Source organism: Hypanus sabinus, chromosome 2 (assembly GCF_030144855.1).
Source record: "Hypanus sabinus isolate sHypSab1 chromosome 2, sHypSab1.hap1, whole genome shotgun sequence".
NCBI classification, from domain to species: Eukaryota; Metazoa; Chordata; class Chondrichthyes; order Myliobatiformes; family Dasyatidae; genus Hypanus; species Hypanus sabinus.
This window is the reverse complement of record NC_082707.1, coordinates 101,705,223-101,725,592: the sequence shown is the minus strand read 5'-3', so window position 1 is coordinate 101,725,592 and position 20,370 is coordinate 101,705,223. Positions and strand designations below refer to the sequence as shown.

The following is a 20,370-nucleotide window of genomic DNA, read 5'->3' as shown; positions in this document are numbered from 1 at the left end:
GAGGAAGTATCATAGAACCTGTGCAGCATCCCCCCCCCCCCCACCATTTACCGTGCCGCAACAAGCAGTTTGCTGGAGGAACTCAGACAGGCAAGCATTGTCCATTGGAGGAAAGGACTTGTTGATGCTTTGGGCAGATGGAGTTCAACCCATATAAGTGTGAGGTGGTTCATTTTGGTAGGTCAAATATGATGACAGAATATAGTATTAATGATAAGACTCTTGGCAGTGTGGAGGACCAGAGGGATCTTGGGGTCTGAGTCCATAGGATGCTCAAAACAGCTGCGCAGGTTGACTCTGTGGTTAAGAAGGCGTATGGTGTGTTGGCCTTCATCAATTGTGGAATTGAATTTAGGAGCCGAGAGGTAATGTTGCAGCTATATAGGACACTGGTTAGACCCCACTTGGAGTACTGTGCTCAGTTCTGATCGCCTCACTACAGGAAGGATGTGGAAACCATAGAAAGGGTGCAGAGGAGATTTACAAGGATGTTGACTGGATTGGGGAGCATATCTTACGAGAATAAGTTGAGCAAACTTGGCCTTTTCTCCTTGGAGCAACGGAGGATGAGTGATGACCTGATAGAGGTGTATAAGATGATGAGAGGCATTGATCATGTGGATAGTCAAAGGCTTTTTCCTGGGGCTGAAATAGCTAGCACAAGAGGGCACAGTTTTAAGGTGCTGGGGAGTAGGTATGGAGGAGATATCAGGGGTAAGTTTTTTTACTCAAAGAGTGGTGAGTGCGTGGAATGGGCTACCGGCATATGAGTGGCTCTTTTAAGAGACTTTTGGATAGGTACATGGAGCTTAGAAAAATAGAGGGCTATGGGTAGGAACATTTTCGGTACAACTAGTGGGCCAAAGGGCCTGTATTGTGCTGTACGTTTTCTATGTTTCTATGCAGGCCCTCGACCTGAAAAGTTGACAGTTTCTTTCTTCCCACAGACGCTGTTAGACCTGCTCAGTTGTTCCTGCAGATTACTTATGAGCCCAGATTATACTGTCCACAGTGCCTTGTGTCTCCATGTTTATACTGGCTTACTAGAGCAATTCTGTTATTTCCATTCCCCTGCCCTTTCCCTATAGTCCAGTAAATTTTTCATTCTGAAGAACAGAACTTATTCACTTTACTCCATCCTTACAGGCAGTGAGTTCCAAACCATAAGCAAACATTGACAGTGCTCCCTAAAGCTTTTTGTAATAAGTTTTTGGTCACTGTTTCTCCCTTGGTGTTGTCTATCTGAACTCATGTTCAACATTTTACTTTTTTAAAGCACAAGCAGTTGACTTTTTTGACCACATGTCTGTGGTAGGTCCACATAGTTGATGTTCCCTCCACCCTGGCAGGAAGTAGTGAAGATGGGAGTTCTTCAAAGCATGCAGCAATGGTTAATCAGGTTTTGGCTCCATTGTCTCACTTAAGCATCGACCATGTACAGCTCCAGGTGTGTTGTAAAATAGAGGCACCATGAAATTCAGGGACAAGGTTGCCGCCATTACTCAAAGGACTGAGTATAAGGAGATGTTGGACTTTATTTCTTGGAGCATAAACAAGTGGGAGTGGTTATTTTAGAGGCATAAAAGTCATGAGAGATATAGATAGTATGAATGCACTCAGTCTTTTTACCAGGCCTTGGGATTTATCAACTAGAAGGCCAAGGTTTACAGGTGAGAGGGTAAAGCTTTACTAGGAACTTGAAGTGCAACTTTTTTTTATTACATGGACTGTTACATATATGGAATGCAGCCAGAAGACATGGTTGAGGCAGGCATAATAACTATAAAAGGACTGTTGGAGAATGAAAGGTTATGGGTCAGGTGTGAACTAATGGAGCTAGATCGGATGTGTTTTTTGGTTGGCGTGGTCCATTCGGGCTGAAAAGCCTAGTTCTGTGAATCAGTCAAATGGTGAGGTAATCACTGAGTGACATTGAACTAGTCCATCTTATATACTGTAACTTAGCCCATTATCAAACATGACATTTCTTGGAAACAGTTCAGCAAAATGCTACTAAAGGAATGTCTTTGGGCTGAGACAAAGGGCAGGGGTGGACGGGAAGAGAAATGGGAGTCAGAGGACAGTGGATATGCTGTAGGTCCTGTGGAAATATGGGAACTACTACTGTGGGGTTCTGGTCTGGCACCATACTTAGCAGAGAGCATTGACTGAGCAGCTGAACATTGCTGTCCTAATAACACCACACTATGTAAGTGGTAATGTCACAGTGAGTTTTGTCAATGATAAGTGAGCCTAAGGTTGCCAATAACTCACAGCATGTTAATAAAACAGTGACAAATGAAATGTTAGCTTAAGACTAGTGGAACGGGTGAGTTGGTGGTCTTAGTGCCATGAAGCACTGTTCTATTTTTAAACGGCAACTCTACTCTTTTCCATAGATGCTGCCTGGCATGCTGAGTTCCTCCAGCATTTTGTGTGTGTTGCTTGGATTTCCAGCATCTGCAGACTTTCTCTTGTTTCTATTTCTTCATACTTGTTATATCCATCCAAACAAATATTCTATATTGCATATCCTTCTCCCTCCTCTTTGAAACAGTAACAAAGGAAGCAGTGAGTCACTGAGTGAACATAGAACTCTTTCAGCATATGCTGCTGAGGAATGCGTGATGCATTCTCTGTGATCGATAGGCACAGTCCATGGCAACAGACCATTTATTTCAGGGTGTAAGCAATAAAAAAAGTTGGTTACGAATTAAAGTTAAACAAATTCAAGCATGGAAGCTGCTGAATGAGTAGCTTATAATGCTTGGCTTTAGGCGGAAGAAGTTTACAGTTCTCATCACTGAATTTACACCATAAAGGTAAATCATAAAACAGCCTTCCAGCTTCCAACATACAGAGAACAACAGGATAGGAAATCAGTGAAGGACTTTGATAATTAACATGATTATTATCATCCTTGTTCATACCATTGGACTCAGACTTCTGAGGTTGAGGCATTGGAAATGCCCCAGTGTAACGACTTGTCCACTTTACAGACTCTGCCACACAGGTTTCCTGTCTTCGTCACCATTAAACCAATTCTCCTTTTTTAGTCAAACTGCTAAACAAGGCAAATAAGAATGCAACATCATAGTTAAATAGGTTTTAAAACCATGGACTATGAAAAATAATTCACTGACAATTCAGTAATTGAGCTGTGAAGAATAACTTAATGTGAATCGGAAGCTGTGGTCCTCTACCTTGGCAAGCTGGTTTGAATGATAGAGTTTGTGGAACCCTGCTTTGACCAGTACACCATCTATACTCAATCTACGTGAGTACAGTAAAGTTTTACCTGTACTTCCTTCCAGAGAAGTAAAACCAGCAAAACGGACAATTTCAGAGCTAGACCACAGCAGAATTCCTCCACAGCCTTCTACCACAGAGAGAACTTGAAAACTCCTAAATTTTCATGTAATATACTTTTCAGAAGCTGTAAGTTCTTACGTAATGATTTGAAGGAGAAAGATCCAATCTAAAATGGCGTTGTCAAGGTAACACCAGAGGACTTACTGTAGTCCCTAATATAAACAGAATGGTTCTACATTGGTTGGTACACAATCATGAATCAAGGTAGCTCTTTCAGATATAACATTTCAACTGTTTGTTAGTTCAGCTTTACTGGCGCTGTTTGACTTAGTGATACTGCTCAGCTCATTCCCCTGATACAGTCTAAAGCAAACACGTACATTACTTCTGTGAAGAAGAAAAGAAATCAGTACAAAGATAGAAATAAACAAGCAGTTGATTGAAGGCTAACAAAAATGCCTGGGGATTTATATTTTTAACAGTTTAGCAATTCCATAGTCTGCAGGAATGTTAGCAGTTCAATGTGAAGTTTGTCTCTAGTCCACAAACTTTCAAAATGAGGACCAGAACCCTTTCACAAACACGTTTTGCCTCACAACTTTGTTATCACATTCTGCCCCATGGTTCAGTCCTCTGAATTTTAATCATGGCTTTTAAGGTGGTATTGGGCTGCTTACTTCACAGTCTGTCCACCAAGCTGTATGATTTGTCACCACCATTATTCTCATCATTTCTCCCACAGAGTACTATGCCATTACTGCCTGCCCTGTTAACTATACCAAGCTTGGTTTGGAAAGAAGTTTGTACCTCTTTGTTGGTGAAGAAGCCCTTGACAGTTTGCACAATGCGCTGTAGGTAGTTCCACTACCTAGTTGCTGTGAAGCAGATTCATTCAGGTGCTACCTGTGTGGAGTTAGCACATTCTTCCTATGGGTTTCCTCTTGGTGCACTTGTCCCAAAGACAGGCAAGTTAGTGGGTTAACTGGGTAGATACCTGTAGTATAAGGGGCTATCAGAAGAACTGTGAGGGGTTGGGGGAGGTGGGAATTAATTGATGGGTCTGTGACAAAGATCAAATTTCAAGGAATTAAATGAAATCCAGTGTAGACTTAATGAGTTAAAAGGCCTGTTTTATAATGAGATAAAAAGGCTGCAGTTTTATACAGAGCATCAGAAATCTAACATGGTAACATGAATTGTGCAGCAGTTAGTATTGCTTAGCTTAAACACCAGATCAGATATTGAATAAGATAATATTATGAGTAAACTCTGTGATGATAATATGACATAAGAACATAAGACAAGAGAAATAAGAGAGGTCCACTTGGCCCCTCAACACTCACATTACTCATGACTGTGTGGCTAGAGACAGCTCAAACAACATCTATAAATTTGCTGATCGCACAACTATCGTTGGCAGAATTCCTGATGATGATGATGAGGAAGCATACAAGTGGGTGATAGATCAGAAGGGGTTGAGTGATTTCATAACAACAACCTTACATTCAATTTCAGTAAGACCGAGGAACTTCAGGAAGGGGGAGTTTAGGGAACACACACTACTGAGAGATCTGGAGTGGAAAGAGTGAGCATTTTCAAGTTCCTGGGTGTCAACATATTGATGCAATTGCAAAGAGAGCTCAGTATTTCATTCGGAGTTTGAGCTGACCCCTACAAGTTTCTACAGTTGTACTGTGGACAGCATTCTAACTGGTTGCATCACCGGCTGCTATGGAGGGGCCACTGTGCAGGATCGGAAAAAACTGCAGGAAGTTGAAAACTCAACCAGCTCCATCATGGACACTAGACTCCCCTGCAACGAGAACATTGTGCTGAGGCGATGCCTCAAAAAGGTCACGTCTGTCATTAAGGACCCCCATCACCCAAGACATGCCCTCTTTCTCATTGCTACCATCAATGAGGAGGAACAGGAGCCTGAAGACACAAACTCAATGTTTTAGGAACAGCTTCTTCCCCTCCGTCATAAGATTTCTGAATGGACAATGAACCCATGGAAAACTACGTCACTTTTTTCCCTTTTTTGCATTACTTGTTTAGTTTAAATTCCTTGGTGTAATTTATAGTTTTTTTTTTAATTATGTATTGCAATGTACTGTAGTCCCCAACATATTTCACAACACATGCCCTTGATATTAAACCTGATTCTGGAGTTCAAGTTCAATTGTCATTCAGCCGTACATGAATATCCATAATTACAGACAAACAAAACAGTATTGTTCCAGGGCCAAGATGCAAAACACAGTACCAACATTCACGCACAGCACATATAGCAACATATAGTTTAAGCTGATATTAGTAAAAATAGATAGTTACTTTCACAATATCACAGTGGCATTACAAGCACACAGACATACAATATACAAATAATAGAAGAGAAATAAGAAAGAATGAAAAATAAGTTATCTCAAACAATCTAACAGGAGGGGGTCATCACTTCCCCAGCTATAGGTTAACTCATTATAGAGCCAAATGGCCAAAGGTAAGAATGACCTTATATAGTGATCTTTGGAATACTGTCACACAAAAAAAATGTATAATCTAAGACCCTGAGTCTATGAATGTTGCAGCATTCTGTGTCAGTGTATCTTTTCTTAGATAAGGGTAATCAAAACCATGCACAGGACTCAAGCTGCATTCTCATTAATATCCTGTACAAATATAACAATATTCCCCTATTCCCAAACTCCATCTATTTTGCAAAAGAGGCCAATATGTTATTGGCTTCCTAACTACTTGTTGTACCTGCCCAATAACTTCTAATGGCCCATGCACAAGGATACCTACATCTCTCTGTCTCATTCATCTGTGGAGTCTCTCCAATTAAAGAATTGCCTTTTCATTCCTCTTACCACAGTACATGAGTTCTCACTTTCCCACTTTAAATTCTATTGCCAAATTTTCACCACGCATGCAGTGGGTCTATATTATGTTTAAAGATCCAAGTATCATCAACACAACGTGCCCTCCCACCTATTTTCATGTCATCAACAAGTCTGGATATCTTACACTAATCCCCTTCTTCAGATCATTCATGTAGATTATAAGAACCCATCTTAAGGACATTGTTTTGGTTATATCCTGGAAAAGTTCCTGTTCTCAGTTTTCAATGTGATCACCAATCCATGTTAACATTTAATGGAAGCCCTGAATTGCTGGTGATGCAATATTTCTCATCATTGAAATCAGTTAGAAATAGAGCAGCTGTTTTATGTCCCGATACCTATCCAACAGAATGGTGATAAGTGGCCTTTTCAGTTGTTTGATTGAGAGTTAAGTATTTCACAGACGCTGAGGAGAATCCTTCGGTCTTTTCAATGACACCTTTAATAAGCATGTGACAAATAAATATCCTTGGTCACTTGAAAAATTACAGCACTCCCTCACAACTGCACTGATTAGATTTTGTGCTGAAGGCACTAGTGGGGACTGAGCATAGCACAAGCATTCAAGCAGACCAGACCTCAGAGTTGTGATAGAGTTAGACAGCACAGAATCAGTCCCTTCATCCCAGCTTGTTCCTGCCAAACTAAGCTAGTTCCATTTGCCTATGTTTGGCCCACATTTCTCTAATCCTTTCCTATTCATGCTTTTAAATGATGGTTCTACCTGCCTCTACTACTTCAATTGTCAGTTCATTACATATACTCACCACCGGCTATGTTAAAAAAAGTTTACCCTCAGGACTCTTTTGAATCTTACCTCTCTGTTTCATACTTATGAGCTTTAGTTTTGGGCTCCCCTACCCTGGGAAAATACCGTGGCCTTATTTATGTCACTCATGATTTTATAACCCTGTACAAGGTCAGCCTTCAGTCTCGAGGGTAAAAGTCCAATCATCAATCTCTCATACTCCAAGCCTTCCAATCCCAGGAACATCTTCATGAATTTCATTATGACCTTTCAGGATTAATGGTATCTTTACCTGATTGTAAGATTCCTGTTTAGGTCCTATTTCTTTAAAACCAAGTAGGAATTTAGAATTTCCACTAAACCCCAGATATACCTTAATCTCAGAGTTTTTCTTGCACCAGCAAGGTCCAATGTCAGAGGAACTTGTGCTGCTCAAATGTCAGGAGGCAAACAGCATTCAGACTAACTTCTGAGTGAAATGCTAAACTTAGTAAAACTGAAATGGCAGATCTCTGATAAAGAATTCTTACAGTGAAAAAGAAAAGAAAAAGTACATGTCATATATAATATACAAGGGGCAGCAGATAACAAGCTGAACCCTGACATTTAAGCTGATATGAAGAGTAGCTGAAATAATGATATCATTCTATAATACTCACTTGGCTGGACAAGTGAAATCTGGCTGCGTTTAGCAAGAAGCATCAGAGCTTAGAGAGCTGTTTGTCTTCATTTTTTCTTTTGACTGTTCAAATGACAGTTTGCATTGAGTTGTTCAGTAGAGACCCCTTGTGATGTTTTCAGAGTTGCAAAATGTCTGTGTTAAAATACTGGGCCTTTCTCATGGAATGTAAATGCCATGCACTGCAGTAGCTTCTGTAACTAATTAAAAATCTGCTCTAGCCATTGACTGAAAAGGGGAAAACTAGTTCCTTGGTTTTTGGTTAATGGTCATTATAGACCAACTAGAGAACCCAGTGTAACTAGTTATTGGATTATTGTCACAGTGAAACGTCTTGTTTTGCAAAGCATCCAGACATGATTAAAATACATTGTGCAAAGGGAAGCACTAACAGAATGCAGAATATACGGTAGTAATACAGTTGCAGAGAAAGTGCGGTGCAGGTGAGAAACTAAAGTGCAAGCACCTTTAGGTAGATTAGGAGAATAAGAGTGTGTCATTATCGTAAAAAAAAGAGAGTCTTAGAACAGCAGGATAGAGGATGCTCTCGAGCCTGGTGATTATGTGCTCTCTGGCTTTTGTATCTATTGCCCAATGGAAGAGGCAAGAATAGAGAACTACTGGGGTAGGAAAGAACCCTAATTATGTTTCCTGAGGTAGCAGGGAGTGTAGACAGAGTCAGTGGTGGGGGAACTAATTCATGCCATGAACTGGGCTCTGTTCACAACTCTCTGCTATTCATATTTATTTTATCTAGAGTCATAGAATTGTATAGCATAGACACAGGCCCTTCAGCCCACTGCACTGATACCAGCCAAAATGCAATGTAATTTATATAAACAATGTAATATAAATATAAATAATATAAAATAATATAAACAATCTATACAAACAATGTAATCAAAGTGCTTTATGATGGGATCAGAATCAGGTTTAATGTCACTGGTATATGCTGTTTTTGTGGCGAAGGTACAATGCAATATATATTAGAAAAAAATGTGAATTACAGTAAGTGTGTGTATACATATATATAAAATAGTTAAATAAATAGTCTAAAATAGAAATAAGGTATTGTTCTTGAGTGCAATGTCCATTCAAAAATCTGATGGCAAATCCTGAATCATTGAGTATGTGCCTTCAGGCTCCTGTACCTCCTTCCTAATGGTAGCAATGAGTACCTGGGTGATGGGGGGGCTTTAATGATGAATAAAAATGTTAGTTAAAAACAAATTTTACTAATCCTATCTACCTGCCTTTATGCTCCAGTCATTCAAATATCTTTCTTGATATTTCTTCAGTGTTGTTATTGTTCCTGTCTCTATCATCCCCTCTAGCAGCTCATTCCTCTACTTTGTGTGTGAAAGATTCACGCAGCAGATCCCCTTTAAACCTTCTCCATCTCACCTTAACATATGCCTTGAAACAAACACTGGTTACATGTTCAATCTATGACTTGCATAATTGTATCTACCTCAATCTTATTGCCTGTCAGACTCTTTCACTTAGGGAAAATAACCTATCTACTCGTTCGTGATAATGATGCCTTTCCAGTGGGGCAATATCTTCATGAATCTTTTCCACGCCCTCTCAACTTCACCACATCCTTTCTATAGTGCAGTAAGCAGAACTTAACACAATACTCCGAGTGTGTTCTAACCAATGCATGGTACAACTGGAACATGATGTCTCAACTCTTTTACTCAGTGCCTCATCCAATGAAGGCAAGTTTGCCAAATGACTTTCTTGTTACCTCCTCAAAAAATTCAATTGTTAGACATGCACATCCTTTCTTAATAACTGTCCCTGATTAATCTGTGATGTTTTAAATAGTTTATGCTGTCCTGAGAACAGTATACTATCTCTAACTGGCTGCAGTACATAGTTTATCCCTTTTTCCATCTTTAAACATCAAAGTAATATCTGCAGACCTTATTAGCCAGAGGATTGAAAGATGTTGGTCAGAGCTCCACAATTTACATCTTTCTTCTTACCTATGACAACTTGGGATAAGCATTATTTAGCAGTGACAAATTATTCACTTCCAGAGACACTAAACCCTTTAATCCTAAGTCCTGCTCAAGGGTCTCGGCCCAAAGCATTAATTGTGCTCTTTTTCATATATATTGCCTGGTCTGCTGAGTTCCTCCTACATTTTGTGTGAGTTGCAAACCCTTTAATAATTTCTTATACTTCTACTATTTCTTCTACTATGTTTGTTTTGTTTAATATTTCATGCCCACACCTTAACTAAAATACTGGCTTCACTCCCTTTTTGTGAAGATGGATATAAAAATGTACATTAAGAACAAAACCCATATTCTCCACCTCCAGCTACAAGTTACCTTTAATGCTGTACTCTACCCATAGTAGTCCTTTTGTTCTGCAGATACCAATAGAATATTTCTGCATTTTCTTTTAGCGACAATATTTGTTCGTCTATGATTTAATGGCTTCCTTTTTCTAATTTTGCTCCTACGCATTATAAAGTGTTCTAGGTACTTGTGCTGTTTTGTTATCTCACATAAGATTTCTTATCCCTCAATGGAGACACTGTGGATTGGACAGTGCTGAATTTTAACTTTGTGGGAATATACCACAGTAGCTTTGTGGTTAGCACAATGGTATTACAGCTCAGAGCTTTGAAGTTCAATTCCAGTGTTTTCTATAAGAAAGTTGTACATTCTTCCCTTGACCACATAGGTTTCCGCTGCTGCTCCAGTTTCCTCCCACCGGCCAAAGATATAGGTTAATTGGTCCTGTTATTAGGCCTGGGTTAACAAGGCGGGGTGCTGAGCGGTGTGACTCATTGGGCTGGAAGGACCCCTGTATCTCTAAATAAATAAAAATACGATATCTATACTGAATGCCTTGAACCTTCTTTAATATTCATCACTACTCTGGGACTGATTTACCTTAAGGATACTGTTTCTGGTCAACTCTTTCTAAATAACTTCTTAGTCTAGTAAAATTGGCCTTATTCCAACATTTGCTCTTTGTCTTTTGCCTAATCTTTGCTGCATCTGACTGGGTTATGGTCACCGCCACAGAGCTGCTCTCGCAGTGATACTCCTTTACAGACACACTGTTATTCCCAGAATTGCCACCATCACCCTGCACTTGTACGGCTGCTGAGAAGTGTACTCCTGAATGCATGTCAGGAACTCTGTGTCTTCTACAATGACAATATCCACATTAGTGTGAAGGACGCTGAGGCCCATCACTATTACAGCTTCAATGCTTTTCATTACATATTTTCTCTTCTATATCTGTATCCGGGAAGTAAAGGATAATTCTTGTTGGGTGCCTTTGCAACCAGAAAACTGTTCACAGTGTGATTTCCCAGGTACCAGCTTCCTATTTATTCTCTCTGTTAGCCCAGTTTGCCTCAATTGATGTTCCTTTGAATAAATCATCTCTTCTCACAGTTCTGACAATATCAGTAATACTAACCCACAAACTACCATATTGCCTTTAAAAGACATTTCATTCACTAATCCGTTCTGGCCTCTATGTCACTCAGGACCCATTGACATGATTGTTCTTTAGATGCTTTGTCAATCCACGCAATTAGGAAGGACATTCTCAGTTACATGCACACCTTCTGAATGAATGAAATTAAAGTGCAGTCTGATCCCTGATAAATGAATGAGTTCCATTTATTTCTATCCTTCAGTCGAATTTGTCCATTAAGTCAAAAAATACACAAAAATACTTTATATGATGACCAGAGTATTGTAATGAATTGCATGAAAGGTGCACAAGACAGATCAGAAAGAAAAAAAATTGGAGAGGAAAGAAGTTCTGCCAATCATGGGAACATACATCAGATAGTTGAAATTTATGGTAGCTCATTTGTGTGTATGGATCTTGTGAGTTTGTAAACTGGGAGTAGTCTGTATCTTTTAAAACAAATGAGGGAGGCCTCTCTTAAACCCTGCCTAATCTTGAATGGAAAGCTTTGTTATAAATTCCTAATCCACAACTTTCTTTATAATGACATCCAAAGCCAAGACCGAGTTCCATTGATAAACACTAGAAAACAATATCCAAATATTTCTTATATTTTAGAACTGGACAACTGAGTTTGAGCAATTTAATAAAATCTCCTTCATTGTAGGAATGCTCTTTGCAATATATGTGTCATAAATAATATTGATTTTTGAAGAATAACTTTTCCTGTGTACTCACATCGACATCTCATAACAATGTATCTTAGGAAGTGAATAAGGGAGATACTAAGACATTATTCATGCAGAGTTTTTATCTTTATCTGCCTGTACAATTTTAACATTTTCTTAGAGTGAACTGGTGTTATTCTGAAGGCAAAAGGATAGAAAGGTATTGTCCCTTGAGTTGTCCTTTTGGCTTATGTACATGATATGACAAAGAGGAGGCCATTTATCCCGTCGAATCTCTGCTAGTTCCCAGCAGAATAGTTCCATCAGTTAAATTATCCTACTCCCCGATCCCTATTTTCCCTCCAACACTGCACCTTATTGTGAGCAAATAGATGGTGAATAAAAAAGAATTAGTTTCAAAAATGGAGAGAGCCTGTGTTTGATTATGATCTCCTGCTTTGAGATGTTTTGGAAATATAGACCTCTTAATTTTGAAGATATAGACTGTTTGCAAGGCTATATAAAAGTCTGGAAGGTCCATTCCAGACGTCTGTCTGGATCGGGGAGTAGGGTAATTTATCTGATGGAACTATTCTGCTGGGAACTAGCAGAGATTCAACAGGATATAAGGCCTCCTCTTTGTCATATCATGTACATAAGCCAAAAGGACAACTCAAGGGACAACTGCTATAGGAAATATGTTATTAAACTAGAAAGAAAGAGTGCATAAAAGATGCACTAAGATATTGGCTGGACTTGGGGGGGCAGAGTTACAAGGTATAGTTGTGTAAACTAGGAATTTGTTCCTTGGAATGTAAAAAAATTGAGGGGTTACCTGATAGGAGTGCATGCAATCATGAAGGGACTTTGGAAATAAGCATATAGGTAGTCTTTTTCCCAGTAGAGGTATTAAAAACAATGGAGTGTGGGTTTAAGGTCAGAGATTTAAAAAGAATATCAGATGCAGAATCTTCACTAAAAGGTTGGTGCATGTTTGGAAGGAGCTTTCAGAAATAGTGGTTGAGGCAGGCACGCAATTTTTTTAAAGTCTTTTAGATAGATAAATGGATAGGCGAGACTTTGGGGGCTAAGGGCCATAAGCAGGCAGGTAGAACTAGCTGACGGGACAACATTCTGCAGGGATGAGTGGAGCTGAAGGACCTGTTGACACTATGACTACATGACTGTCCGCGGTCACAGCTGGATATTGGTTTGTGTTCTGCGGTAGTGGGAGCCAAATAGCTGATAGCGGATACCCTATTGAGATACAGCTAGTATCAGTCGTCTACCTTTCAATCTGAAAAGAATTCTCACATGATACAACATTTTATAATATAAAAATAAGTCCATGTTTCAGGGAAAGGGAAGTTCGAATCAATACACACTCTCTAATATTGGTGAGACTGGAGACTTTGTGTCTTGAGACTTTGGAGATTTCTGATGTCTAGTTGATAATTAACAGCACACTGTTATTCTTTAGCAACAGTTTTAGTCAGTAGGTATTTTCCCACATTCTTCATAACCTAACCAGCCCAGGAACTGCTGATGCTGGGTTTAATTGCTACAGACATGACTTCATGGGCTCACATTACTGAGCCTCTCTCCCCAAAGTATTTCACATTACTGAGAGCAACAAGGGACTCAAGTGGAAACCATAATCCTGCACATTCCAGAAGCAGCAAGATAACTTTTGAAGTTTTGTTATGTGCCCTATATTATGATTGTCCCCTAATTTATTACAGATTGCTTCCTGATATGAATATGCCCAGATACATTGTGAACATTAATCCTCCTGAGCATGACAGAGCCAGGACTCTGTGTGTACTTTGTGGTCAGCAGCAGCCTGAGCACTGCCAGTGGAATAAAGGCAGCTTCACTTCAAATGAACCATCACCAGTACCGAATTGTTCTAGGTTGGACAAGTCATGCATTCTTCCTGTCTTTAGCAAGGCTTTGAATCTGCCTGAGCAACCCCATATGATATCTGCTTATAAATAATGGAAACATACTGTGGAATGATTTTAGTGCTGGGATTGAGTTAAAGGTTGAGAATGTCATTCGTTCACCCAGTTAATTTATTACGTACATTGAAACATACAATGAAATGTATTGTTTGCATTAACAACCAACACACCCAAGGATGTGCTGAGGGTAGCCTGCAAGTGTAGCCACGCATTCCATGCCGACATGAACAACACAAGGTACCATCATTTAAATCTGAAACTGAGTGTAATGCTGCAGCATTGACTCAAAGTTCAAAGCATATTTATTATCAACGTATACTGCTTGTATATATACAAGGTCTCAAAGATTCACCTTCTTACAGCCAGACACAAAACAAAGAAGCCCAATAGAACCCATTAAAAAGAAAACCGTCAAATACCCAATGTGCAGAAATAAAGCAAATCATGCAACAATAAAGGTAAGCAATTAACATTCAGAACTGAAATTCACAGAAGTGAGTCCACAGCCACGAGACTGGTCACAACCACGAGGCCAGTCACAGCCAGTCCAGGAGCCCATTCATTGTAAGGCACTGCCTCAGTTCAGCACAGAGATGAGTAAACTTCTTAAGCAGTGAGGTGAATACCAGCACTTCCCTCTTCTCTGGCCCCAACACCCTGACCTTTTCACTTCGACCCAGCACTTAAATTGGTCAGACCTTGGCTTGTTGCTCATATTCGGATCCATGACCCACTGCCTCGACTCAGTTTTGCTGCTTTGAATCACCTGCAAGTCAACTCCTACAAAGGCCGAACACTGGCTTGTTCCCCACTCTCAGGCCTGGACCCTGCCACTTTGATTCGGCCTATACTGCAAAAGTCTTGCACCTTCAAGACTTCATTCACACCGTAAAATAGCCAGACCGTACTAGCAGTCCAAAAGCTTGATTCTGAAAGGGAAGTTAAACCCATTAAGATTGTGGTAACTGCTTTCAATTATTGTGGTAAGAATACATGATGAACTTTGCTCGTAAAGGGCTCAAACCTATCACTTCATAACTGTTCTTACCATACAGAAGGTTGTGGTTGGAACTGGTCTTCAATGAGCAATATAGGTTGGTCATTACAAGGGAGACGTTCCTCCTCTGCTCCTGGGCATCATGGAAACAGGAAAACTAAGCAACATGAGAAGAGATGATCTCATAAAACAAATGATTTGGGGAGGGGAAAGAAATGTCGATTATTTTGGAAGGAAGCAAGCTAGTGTGGTGAACTACATATACCTGTCTGGACACGCCCCCTGCTGACTGCTCCTGTGGCTCCTCCCACAGACCCCTGTATAAAGGCGATTAAGGCCTGAGCCCGGCCTCTCAGTCTCCAGGATGTAGTATGGTGGTCACTCACTGCTTGTTCCTTCTTCCAGTCAGTGAAAGCTGCTATCTCGCCTTTACGTCTCAGAGAGAGTTATTGATGGTGCATCACCCCGCCGCCGCCGGTTCCCACGAGCGAATTCGCCAACACCGCTCAGTCACGATTCCACGAACTCCCCAAACCCAACCACAGCTGCAGCTAGTCAAAAGCCTGCACAGTGTCACTTCTGCGGACACGAAAAGCACCCCCGAAAACGCTGCCTGGCCCGAGAAGCGACCTGCTCCAGCTGCGGGAAGAAGGGCCATTTCGCCAAGGTCTGTAAGTCTAAACCACGAGCGGGGTCAGGCAGTGCTGCGTGTGAGGCATGGGGGCCGCCATCTTGCCTGCCTGGATGTGAGCGGCCATCTTTGTCAGCATCAACATACCCTGCCCCCTACCCACCGGTGCTTACCGAGCACCAAGACGGCAGTTCAGCTCTGGTTTCTGTAACCCTCGACCAAAGTGCCCCACACAAGGTCAATGATGGACATCCTGGTGGAGGGGCACAGGCAGCCCTGAGAGTTTTATTCACCCAGACACGGTGCAATGCGGGGGACAGGGCTTTCATTCAGTCAGAGGTGCAACGGCTGCTCGGAGAGGGGATCACTGAGCCAAGCACAAGTCCTTGGAGGACCCAGGTGGTTGTTGTTCAGACCGGGTAGAAAAATAGGATGGTTGTGGACTATAGTCAAACCATCAATAGGTTCACGCAGCTTGACGCGTACCCCCTACCCCGCATCGCGGATATGGTCAACCAGATAGCTCAGTACAAGGTGTACTCAACAATAGATCTGAAATCCGCTTATCACCAGCTCCCCATCCGCCCAGAGGACCGCTCCTACACCGCCTTCGAGGCGGGCAGCAGGCTCTATCACTTCCTGCGTATCCCCTTCGGTGTCACAAATGGTGTCTCGGTCTTCCAGAGGGAAATGGACCAGATGGTGGACCAGTGCCAACAGAAGGCCACATTTCCCTATCTGGATAACATCACAATTTGTGGTCACGACTGGCCGGATCACAACAACAACCTCCAACAATTTTTCCAAGTGGCCGAAGCCCTGAACCTTACCTATAATAGGGACTAGTGTGTGTTTGGAACCACCTGACTCGCTATCCTTGGGTATGTCGTGGAAAACGGGGTCATTGGCCCTGATCCCGACCGTATGCGCCCCCGTTAGAACTCCCTCTTCCCACCACCCTCAAAGCCCTCAGACGGTGCCTGGGCTTCTTTTCCTATTACGCCCAATGGGTCCCCCATTATGCAGACAAGGCCCGCCCCCGGTCAAGTCTACCACTTCTCCCCTCTCTGCCGAGGCCTGCACGGCCTTCTGCTGCATTAAAGGGGACATTGCCAAAGCAACGATGCATGCTGTGGACGAGACCATTCCCTTCCAAGTAGAGAGTGACGCCTCTGATTTCGCACTTGCTGCTAACCTCAATCAGGTAGGCAGGCCAGTAGCATTCTTTTCTCGTACCCTTCAAGGCTCTGAAATTCGGCACTCCATGGTGGAGAAAGAAGCCCAGGCCATAGTGGAAGCTATTAGGCACTGGAGGCACTATCTCTCCGACAAAAGGTTCACCTTGCTGACTGACCAGTGCTCTGTTGCATTCATGTTCAGCAACCAACAAAAGATCAAAAATGATAAAATTTTGCAGTGGAGAATAGAACTCTCCACCTACAACTATGATATCCTGTACCAGCCTGGAAGGCTCAATGAGCCCTCTGATGCCCTATCCTGGGGAACGTGTGCCAGCGCACAGCTCGACCAGCTATACACCCTCCATGCAGATCTTTGCCACCTGGGGGGGTCACCCGATTTTACCATTTCGTGAAAGCCGGGAACCTGCCTTACTCCCTTGAGGAAATCAGGACGATGACTGGGGACTGCCAAGTCTGCACTGAGTGCAAACCGCATTTCTACCGTCCTGAAACGGCGCAACTTATCAAGGCCATCCGCCCTTTTGAGCGACTGAGTGTTGACTTTAAGGGCCCCCTTCCCTCCACCGACCGCAATGTCTACTTTCTCAACATTATCGACGAGTACTCGCTGTTCCCCTTTGCCATCCCCTGCCCCGACACCACTACCACGTCCGTCATAAAAGCCCTGCGCCAGCTCTTCACTCTGTTCGGATATCCCTGCTATATCCACAGTGATAGAGGGTCCTCCTTTACGAGTGACGAGCTGTGCCGGTACCTGCTAGCTAGGGGCATTGCTACTAGTCGAACCACGAGTTATAATCCCCGGGAAAATGGACAGGTGGAGAGGGAGAATGCCACAGTCTGGAAGCCCTTAAGTCAAAAGGGTTGCCGGTCTCTCGATGGCAGGAGGTCCTCCCTGAGGCACTCCACTCTATCCACTCCCTATTATGTATGTCCACCAATGCCACCCCTCATGAGCGCCTTTTCCCAGGAAGCCTGCCACTGGGACCACCCTACCAGCTTGGCTGATGTCCCCAGGGCCAGTGCTGCTCTGGAAACATGTGAGGAGTAATAAATACTCCCCGCTGGTCGAGAGGGTTCACCTTCTACATGCGAACCCCCAGTATGCCTACGTGGTCTTACCTGATGGGCGGGAGGACACGGTCTCCGTCCACGTCCTGGCGCCCGCAGGAGCAGCAGATCACTACCCCGAATACTCCATGGTAACTATGAAACCTGTACCCGAGGTGACACCGCGCACACCAAGCCCTACACAGACTCCTCACGACACTCCTATACCGGGCGTCTCATACACGTATATACCAGGCGCCTCGCACACGCGTGAGGGATCACTGACGCCTAGTGGGCTGACACCTCCAGTTAGGCCGGAACCAGCTCAACCTCCATCTCCGGTGCAATCACCACCGGCACCTGTGCAATCACAGCCGGTGCTACGTAGATCACAGCGACTGATTCGACCACCTGATAGACTTAACCTGTAAATATACTTGTAAGAAACTTCGCCACATGGGGACTCTCTTTTAAAACAAAGGGGTGGTGAATATGGTGAACTACAGTCTCGAGGAAGTGCCTCTTGCACTGAGATTCCCTGCAGCTGCCTCACACTCCAGGCAAGGTTGAGATGGGCAGAAAGGACTTACTGCAATATCTAGAGTAATGATAGAGTGTCTGGATCTCATCACTAAAACTGCACCAGAAGCCTTAAGGATACCTTTGCCAAACATAACAGTCAGGTTTAATAGATGTTGTGGGGCACCTCAGTGCCTTAGGTAGCAGGTAGAATGTCTAGTTCTCCTTCTTCTCCTCCAGTAGATACTTAAAAAGCAGTCATATAGGTAGAGTGAAATTGAGGTAGCTAATTTGTTGTATCCCACTTTGTAAAGGCTCTTCTGTACCACCAGGATCTACTTGGAGCCCTGGGTTGTAACTTCTGTTCTCACTTGCTAAACCTTGATGCTGAACATTGATACTCTGCTTGTACCAAATTCATTGCTGAAATTCAGCCTCTGCTTTTTTATTTTGGCATCAACTTTTCTTGTTAAGTCTTCCCTATTAGCCCCTCCAGAACTGATAGGAAAGTGGCTGAAGCATTGGTTACATTTGTTAACATAATCTGAGCTTACCTGTAATAAAGGTACCCAGAACCTCAGGCCACACAGAGTGGGTGCTTTCACCCACTGACCTGCTGGGTGAGCTGGCTTGTCATCTCCACCTCATCACTAACTTTGGACACCAGAAGGGAAATTCTGGCTTATTCACTGTACAATGCATTGGATAGTCAAGTTAAATTACATTTTCCAAGATCTATAAACACAAACTTGCGCTTAGTAGCACTCCTGTCTCAGGTGCCCAACGTACTGACTGGCAGCTTGAAATTGAAACATGATCCTACAGAGGCTGAGGTGTGATGGTATTGAGGTGTATAAAATTATGAGGCCAGAGCCAGATCACAGTCTTTTTCCCAGGGTAAAGGAATCTAAATCTGGAGGACATAGATTAATAGTGACAGGGGAAAAATTAAAAGGAACCCAAGACTTAGAGTTGAACCTGCAGGTGATGATGCTCCTGTGAACCTGCTGCCCTATTTTTTTTGTGGTAAAAGGCACGTGTTTTGTGCTGATGGAGGAGCATTATGTCCCTCTGGTCACTTGCCTTCTGTCAGAAGGTAACAACACTTTGGAGGAACTCAGCAGGTCAGGCAGAATCAGTCAAGGCCTTTGGTATTTATTGTTTCAGATTCCTGCATCTCGAGTCTCTTGCATCTCTTTCTCTCAGAGAGTAGTGAATCACTGGAATTCTCTGCCTGTGAAGACGGTGGAGGTGAGATGATCAATTATTTAGAGTGGAGAGAGATAATCGAAGTTATGGCACAGAAGAGGAACTGAGCCAAGAATAAATCAGGCATGATCATATTGAATGGTAGGACAGACTTGAGGGACCAAGTGGCCCAATATTGCTCCTATTTTCTAGTGTTCTTGTCCTCTCGTGTTGAGATGTTGAAGTTGTAGCTTCTGTTTGTATGGGTTTGCTTTATCTGAGAGTTTTCTTTGGCGAGACAGACTTCATGAGGATTGTATAGCAACGAATAGAAAGGCTAATGTACTCTTTTTAACTGCCTGTACAGGGTGGGAAGATCCCCGTGCGGTGGACTGCACCCGAGGCGATCGCATACCGCAAGTTTACCTCAGCCAGCGATGTGTGGAGCTATGGAATTGTCATGTGGGAAGTGATGTCATTTGGAGAGAGACCTTACTGGGACATGTCGAATCAAGATGTAAGTGTGTTCTTGCAATATAATACAGCACTAAGATGTATGAGAAACGGCTTTCACAATGAGATCAAAGGAAAAGGTCATGAATGATGAAAATCAAATGTAAACAGAAAAAGTTATCCACTACTGTAGTTATTTAACGTGAAGCTGATTAATTTAACACTGCCTCAAAGAAACCTACTCTGGGGGATAATCTACAGCTTCAAAAGGAAGGAGTTAAGGAAAAGGCAGAATTATGGTGGGATTGGGGGGTGGGTGGTTTAAACTGTCTTCAGGGAACTGTGGAGAGCCAATGCTATGTGGGAAGTATAACCATATCCATCAGTCCCAGGCTTTTTCTGACCAGAAATGAGTTGATGTTAATACTGTAGCCAGCAAAGTGTAAGAAGTGTACCATCAGATCAATGCAACTTTCAAATGCATATTTAAAGAGGGATCCTAAAATAGAAACAGAAATTGCGGGAAACACTCAGTAAGTCAGGCTGCATCTATGGAACAAGAAACATTCCAACTGAAATGTTAACTGTGTTTTGTCCTCCATAGAG

The 20,370-nt window shown here is 42.4% G+C and overlaps 1 protein-coding gene across 2 annotated transcripts in view; it reads left to right on the top strand.

The window, feature by feature from the left end:
• LOC132381635 (ephrin type-B receptor 1) overlaps window positions 1-20,370 on the top strand; it is a 653,754-nt gene that overhangs the window by 590,524 nt on the left and 42,860 nt on the right. For both annotated transcript variants that reach the window (XM_059951218.1, XM_059951207.1), the window contains exon 13: window positions 19,679-19,828. In XM_059951218.1, coding sequence (XP_059807201.1) covers window positions 19,679-19,828 — 150 coding nt within the window. The remainder of the gene's footprint in view (window positions 1-19,678; window positions 19,829-20,370) is intronic.